The sequence below is a fragment of the Lichenostomus cassidix genome, unplaced genomic scaffold (assembly GCF_008360975.1).
Source record: "Lichenostomus cassidix isolate B80296 unplaced genomic scaffold, HeHo_3.0 HiC_scaffold_798, whole genome shotgun sequence".
Taxonomy (NCBI): Eukaryota; Metazoa; Chordata; class Aves; order Passeriformes; family Meliphagidae; genus Lichenostomus; species Lichenostomus cassidix.
The window spans coordinates 11,023-18,462 of NW_028147261.1; the positions used below are offsets into that span (position 1 = coordinate 11,023).

At 43.9% G+C, this 7,440-nt stretch overlaps 1 protein-coding gene and 1 long non-coding RNA gene across 2 annotated transcripts; both read left to right on the forward strand.

The window, feature by feature from the left end:
• Positions 1 to 3,462: 3,462 nt before the first annotated feature.
• LOC146423945 (C-X-C chemokine receptor type 3-like) lies at positions 3,463 to 5,350 on the forward strand. Its single transcript, XM_085044184.1, has one exon. It carries the CDS (start codon positions 3,752 to 3,754, stop codon positions 4,856 to 4,858), a length of 1,107 nt encoding a protein of 368 aa, XP_084900310.1. The 5' UTR covers positions 3,463 to 3,751; the 3' UTR covers positions 4,859 to 5,350.
• An 858-nt stretch (positions 5,351 to 6,208) lies between these two features.
• Positions 6,209 to 6,742, forward strand: LOC146423946 (uncharacterized). Its single transcript, XR_014847202.1, has 2 exons — positions 6,209 to 6,316; positions 6,583 to 6,742. It is a non-coding gene; the product is annotated as an uncharacterized LOC146423946 (long non-coding RNA).
• Positions 6,743 to 7,440: the final 698 nt, after the last annotated feature.

Here is a 7,440-nt window from a genome sequence, read left to right on the forward strand (position 1 = left end):
TTCTGTGCTTTTCTCTTTTTTGGGGTTTGGGTGAGATATCTGTGCAGAGGATTTTTGGGGACCCCAAGGAGCTCCTCCCCGTTTTGGGGAGACTCTGAGGAGGATTTCTGTGCAGGAGATTTTTGGGGAGCTCCAAGGAGCTCCCTGCCCGGTTTTGGGGAACACCTCTGGTTGGAATTTCTGTGCAGGAGATTTTTGGGGAGCCCCAAGGAGCTCCCTGCCAGTTTTGGGGAGGCTCTGAGTAGGATTTCTGTGCAGAGGATTTTTAGGATGCCCTAAAGCCCCACTGGAGCTCCCTGCTTGGTTCTGGGGAGAGATCTGGGTGGGATTTTTGTGCCTCACTCACTCAGAGGATTTTTGGGGAGCCCCAAGGAGCTCCCTGTCCAGTTTTCGGGAGGCTCTGAGTAGGATTTCTGTGCAGGAGTATTTTGGGGAGCCCCAAGGGCTCACTGGAGCTTCTTCCCCAGTTTTGTGAACACCTCTGGTTGGGATTTCTGCACAGAGGATTTTTAGGATGCCCTAAAGCCTCACTGGAGCTTCTCCCCCAGTTTTGGGGAACAGCTCTGAGTAGGATTTCTGCGCAGAGGATTTTTGGGGAGCCAAAGGAACTCCCTGCCTGATTTTGGGGAACACCTCTGGGTGGGATTTCTGCACAGGATATTTTTGGGGACCCCAAGGAGCTCCTCCCCGTTTTGGGGAACACCTCTGGGTGGGATTTCTTGCAGGATATTTTTGGGGACCCTGCAGAGCTCCTCCCCGTTCTGGGTTGGCTCTGCTCTCGCTGTGCTTCCTGTGTTCCTCCCCGAGCTCTGAGCACACCGTTTTTGGGGCTCCTCTCAGTTTTTGGGGTTTGCAGCAGCCAAGGTTCCTCTGCAGCACACCTGAGCTCAGGTAAGTCCAGTTCCCATCCGAATTCATCTCCAGTTTGCACAGAAATACCAAATATTGGTGATTTTGGGGTGTTTATGCAGCTGCAGGTGTTCGGGTGTTCTGGCTTTGAACAGAAATTGGGGTTTCTGCACTCATTTCTGTGATAAAAACCCAAATTTAGTGACTGAGCAGAGATTAAGGAGTAAATTAGCTGGCGAACTCTGTAATTAGCAAAAAGAACTATTAGCAAAATCGGGTTTTTTTGTATTAGCAAAAAACCAAACGGGGACTTGGCTTTGTTTTTTCCACCCCAGAGCAGCTGAAATAATCCAAATAATCATAAATAATCATAAATAATCCAAATAATCTGATGGAAGGAGATGCTCGTGGTACACAAATTCCAAATATCCATCTTTAATCCTCATTATCAGGGGGATTTTCCATTATTTCCTGTTTATGTTGTGGCATTTTTGGGTATTTTCAGTTGGTTAAATTTGGGGAGATTGTTTGGCAGTGGTGCTTGAAAATCAGAATAAAACCCCAGAACTGACCAGAGTTCAGAGCCTCAACCCCGGGTTTATAATAATTTAATAATTTAATAATATAGTAATGTAATAATTTAATAATTTTAGTAATTTAATGAATTCCCAATCCAGGAGCTTGGGGGGACTTTTGTTTGTCTGGGAAGAATTTGGGGAGGATTTTGGGGAGGATTTTGGGGAGAATTTGGGGAAGAATTTGGGGAGGATTTTGGGGAGGATTTTGGGAGGATTTTGGGAGAATTTGGGGAGGATTTGGGGAAGAATTTGGGGAAGAGTTTGGGAATGATTTGGGGAAGGATTTGGGGAGAATTTGGGAATGATTTTGAGAGGATTTGGGGAAGGATTTGGAAAGGATTTGGGGAAGAATTTGGGAAGGATTTGGGGAAGAATTTGGGAAGGATTTGGGAAGAATTTGGGGAGGATTTGGGGAGGATTTGGGGAGGATTTGGGAAAGATTTGGGAAGAATTTGGGAATGATTTGGGGGAGGATTTGGGGGATTTACCTGGGGAGAAGAAGGGAGGATTTTCCCCTCCCCAGGTGCAGCTCTGAGCCCAAAACTCCGAAATAAAGAACATTTCAGCTCCTAAATTCCCCTCTCAGCCACCATTTGATGTTCATCTCCCTCTATGTTTACACACCCTTTGCTACTTGGTGCAAACCCAGATAACTTCTGATTTTCTAGATTTTTCTCCTCAAACCAAAACCTTTTTTTTTTTTTTTTAAATTTTTTTTTTTGCCTCCTTTCTCACGTTCCACTTCCCTGAGGTGGTTCTGCTCTCAGCAGATCAACAGCTCTCGGCAGGAAGTGTGAATTCAGCATTTCCTTCGGAAAGTTCCACCAACCTTCGCTGGTTTGGTGTTTTCAGCGCCTCAGTTTTGGGGGCTTTGTGCTCATTTTGGAGGTGACTTTTGAATTCCTCACTGGGTCTGCTTTATTGGATTGATTGGATTGATTGGATTTATTGGATTTTTGTAACAATTTGATTTATTGGATTTATTTGATTTTTGTAACAATTTGATTTATTGGATTGATTTGATTTATTGGATTTATTGGATTTTTGTCATGATTGGATTTATTGGATTTATTCGATTTGTTTGATTTCTGTAATGATTTGATTTATTTGATTTATTAGATTGATTTGATTTATTGGATTTATTTGATTTTTGTCACAATTTGATTTGATTGATTTGATTGATTTGATTGATTTGATTGATTTGATTGATTTGATTGATTTGATTGATTTGATTTTTGTCATGATTTGGTTTATTTCCTCACATTTCTGTTCAATAGGAGCTGCAGAGGAAAAGTTGCTCAGAGCTCCTGAACCCTGAAATTCCCAGCTTTTGGTGCAGTTTGTGACCTGGATCAGAATCCTCTTTCCCCTATTTCAGACACAAAATCCAATTGCTTTTTTAACAGTGAGTTAAAACCCAGCAGGGAAGGTTTGGGGTGAAAAAAATAAAAATTCCCTTTTGTCCCCTTCCATCATCCCCTCTGGTACTACAGAGACTATTTGAATTTTTAAAAAAATTATTATTTTAATGCCAGTAAAGACTCTGTTTACTGTGAAAACTCTTTTTTTTTTTTCATTTTAAATGATTTTTTTTTCCTTTATAGGAACTCTGCTTCAAATCCAAACCCCCCAAGGCTCTGCCCCGCAGAGAGAGTTTTTAAATGCCAGTAAAGGCTCTGTTTGCAGTGAAAACTCAAATATTTGTGTTTGAAATGATTTCTTTTTTTCCTTTCTAGGGACTCTGCTTTCCATCTGAACCCCCCAAGGCTCTGCAGCACTCTGGGTGAAACTCTGAGCATCACTTTGGGATCAAACTCTGAGAATCTCTGGGATGAAACTCTGACTATCTTTGGGATCAAACTCAGCATTTTCGGGATGAAACTCTGAGAATCTGTGGGAGGAAACTCTGAGCATCTCTGGGATCAAACTGAGCATTTTTGGGATCAAACTGAGCATCACTTTGGGATCAAACTCTGAGCATTTTTGGGATCAAACTCTGAGCATCACTTTGGGGTGAAACTCTGAGCAGCTCTGAGCATTTTGGGGTGAAACTGAGCATTTTTGGGATCAAACTCTGAGCATCTTTGGGGTGAAACTCTGAGCATCTTTGGGGTCAAACTCTGAGCAGCTCTGTGATCAAACTCTGAGCTTCTCTGGGATGAAACTGTGAGCATTTTTGGGATTGAACTCTGTGCATCTTTGGGATCAAACTGAGCATCTTTGGGATCAAACTCTGAGCATTTTTGGGATTAAACTCTGAGCATCTCTGGGATGAAACTTCTCCTCTCGCCCACCTGGGACGAAGCAGAACTCGAGGAGTGAGGATGAGCTCAGCTTTCCCTTCATGCTGGATGTGCTGCTGGCCAGCAGGAGCCATGGCAGGGCTGGGGACAAACTGCAGTGGGACAAACTGCAGCGGGACAAACTCCAGTGGGACAAACTCCAGCTCAGAGCCCGGTTTGGGGACAGAACTCCTGAATTCCTGGCTGGCTGTCACCTCCAGCACGGTGCTGGCCCTGGGGCTGCTGGGGAACGCCCTGTCCCTGCCCCTGCTGTCCTGTAGGACCAAAGCCCTGTCCCCTTCCTCCCTGCTGCTGCTGCAGCTGGCCCTGCTGGACACGCTGCTGCTGGCCGTGCTGCCCCTCCACGTCCACTCCATGTCCCGTGGGGACAGCTGGAGCTTTGGGGACACGGCCTGCAGGGTGACAGGGACTGTGTTCCAGCTGCACAGCTGGCTCGGCGTGGCTCTGCTGGGCTGCCTGGCTCTGCACCTCTACCTCGCCTCGCTGCATCCCTTCATCTCCATCCAGCTCAGGACGTCCCATTACTGCCTGCTGGCCGCAGGGCTGTGGCTGGTGGCCCTGGGTGGCACCGTGCCGCTCGTCCCCCTCAGCACGGGGGTGAGGGAGGGCACAGCCTGCCTGGGGAACCTCCCCGCTCACCCCACAGCCCCCCAGGCCGTGCTGGCGCTGATTTGGGGGTTTTTGGGGCCTTTTTCCCTCGTTTTTATGGGATTCCCGCTGGCAGCCTGGAGGATTTGCCGGGCTGGACGGAGAGCTGGCAGGAGGAAAACCCTGAGGACCATCATCATCCTCACGGGGATCTGTGCCCTGTGCTTCCTGCCCCACGGCCTGGGCCAGCTGCTGCAGCTCCTGCTGGCAACAGGCCTGATCCCACAGGAGCCATTCCTGAACCTCGTCCCCAAAATCCAGAGGGTCACCTCAGGCCTGGGCAGCCTCAGCTGCTGCCTCAACCCCGTGCTGTACCAGTTCTGGGCCTCCAGGAGGAGGTGGCACTGGCACTGTCCCTTCAGGCTCAGGGCAAAGTCCCAAAAGGTGTTCACCATCTGCGACCGCAATTTTGGGGATCCTTCCTGGGGCTGCCAGCCAGGCCAGAAACGGGGGAAAAATCCTAATTTTGGAATCGGCTGAGCAACTTCAGGTGCACAGCAGGGTTGAGTTATCAGGTTATTTCTTGAAAAACAAGCTGGAGAAACTGTTTTTTTTTTTTTTTTTTCCATGTGGTGGTTGTTAAAGCAGCTGGGATTTCTGATTTTGGTGAGAAAATCAGGATTTCTGATTTTGGTCAGAAAACTGGGATAATCCTGAGGGGAGCCAGAGCCTTGGATGGTGATGTTTTGGGGTCATTCTGTCTGATTTTGGGCTCATTCTGTTGGATTTTGGGCTCATTCTGCCAAATTTTGGGCTCTGTTGAATTTTGGGCTCATTCTGTCAGATTTTAAGCTCATTCTGTCAAATTTTAGGCTCATTCTGTCGAATTTTGGGCTCATTCTGTTGGATTTTGGGGTTAGGAGAAGCCAGGGCTGTTTCCCACAGCCCAGGGAAGGGTGATCTGAAATCCCAAATAAAAAATCAATAAAAATTTAGAAATAGAAAGGAGCAGATCCCAAATAAAAAAATAGAAATTTAGAAATGAGTAGATCCCAAATAAAAAAGAAACAGAAATTTAGAAATAGAAAGGAGCAGATCTCAAATAAAAAATAAATGGAAATTTAGAAATAGAAAGGAGCAGATCCCAAATAAAAAAATCAATAGAAATTTAGAACTAGAAAGGAGCAGATCCCAAATAAAAAATGAATAAAAATTTAGAAATAGAAAGGAGCAAATCCCAGGATTTACCAGTGGTGGTAAACCAGCTGCTCTCCCCACAGCCCTGAGTGCTCCTCAAAAATATCAGAGATTTTTTTTCCAAAAAAAAAAAGATCTTCTGGGGATATAAACCCAATATCTTTTTGGGGATATAAACCCAATTCTCTGCCCTTTCCTCACCCTTTTTCTTGCATTACCAAACCCCAGGTGGTTTCTGAGAACTGTTCTCCCTCCCCCTGTGAAATGTGAGACTCGAGAGGATTGATTTTGTTTTTTATTCAGCAGGAAACCACAGGCTGAGCTCAGAACTCGCTGAGTTTCCTGCAGAGGATGTGGGGTTTGGCTCAGCTCTGCTCCTTCCAACCCCAAAAACCCCAAAAGGGCACCAGGAGGGGCAGCAGCTGAGAGCAGCAGCAGCAGCAGCAGGGATTAATCATCCTAAAATCAAGATTTGAAATCCTAAATGTAGTCTTAAAATCAGGATTTGAATTCCCAAACACAGCCTAAAATCAGGATTTGGGAATTCCTAAATGCAGCCTCAAAATCAGGATTTGAATTCCATCAGGATTTGAATTCCCAAATGCAGCTTAAAATCAAGTTTTGAATTCCCAAATGCAGCCAAAAATCAGGATTTGGGAATTCCCAAATGCAGCCTTAAAATCAAGTTTTGAATTCCTAAATGTAGCCTAAAATCAGGATTTGGAAATTCCCAAATGCAGCCTAAAAATCAAGATTTGAATTCCCAAATGCAGCCTAAAATCAGGATTGGAATTCCTAATTGTAGTCTAAAAATCAGGATTTGGGAATTCCCAAATGCAGCCTTAAAGTCAAGATTTGAATTCCCAAATGCAGCCTTAAAATCAAGATTTGAATTCCTAAATGCAGCGTAAAATCAAGATTTGAATTCCATCAGGATTTGAATTCCTAAATGCAGCCTAAAAATCAAGTTTTGAATTCCCAAATGCAGCCAAAAATCAGGATTTGGGAATTCCCAAATGCAGCCTTAAAGTCAAGATTTGAATTCCCAAATGCAGCCTTAAAATCAGGATTTGAATTCCCAAATGCAGCCTAAAATCAGGATTGGAATTCCTAATTGTAGTCTAAAAATCAGGATTTGGGAATTCCCAAATGCAGCCTTAAAGTCAAGATTTGAATTCCCAAATTCAGCCTAAAGTCAAGATTTGAATTCCCAAATGCAGCCTAAAATCAGGATTTGAATTCCATCAGGATTTGAATTCCCAAATGTAATCTAAAATCAGGATTTGAATTCCCAAATGCAGCCTAAAATCAAGATTTGAATTGCCAAATGCAGCCCTATGTTGCCACATGCAGTATAAAAAGACTAAAGGTTTTGCATGGTACTGTTAAATTAACAAGAAAAACATGTAAATTAATGCAGTACTGGGATATCTGCAATTCAGTGAGTGACCACTGCAGAAAAATAGGAGCATACTTAACTTGTACACTTGCTTTAGATAAAGCTTAATTAATAGAAACTAAAAAATTAAAAAAAAATTAAAAAAAGAACTGTAAAATGGTTTGGGTTGGAAAGAACCTCAAACAACATTTAGTTCCAATTCATCTTTCACTACACCAAGTGGCTTTGAACATTTCCAAGGATGGGGCATCCACAACTTCTTTGCACAATCTGTTTCAGTGCCTCACCCTCCTCACAGTAAAGTTCTTCCTCATATCTAATCTAAACCTACCCTTAGTAGGTTTGAGTTTGAAGCCATTCCCCCTTGTCCTGTCACTACAAGTCATTCAATTCCAGCTACATCTATTATATATATATTATATTCCACCGTAGTCAGCCTTCTCACAGTGCATGAAGAGCGATTTGGAAGGTAAAATCTTACTTTTGCTTTGCTTGTATGTAGAGGAGAAGAAATATAAAGATCATT

Bases quoted from the DNA above. Each gene is read 5' to 3' on its own strand.
- LOC146423945 (XM_085044184.1), top strand. From the start codon at position 3,752: ATGAGCTCAGCTTTCCCTTCATGCTGGATGTGCTGCTGGCCAGCAGGA.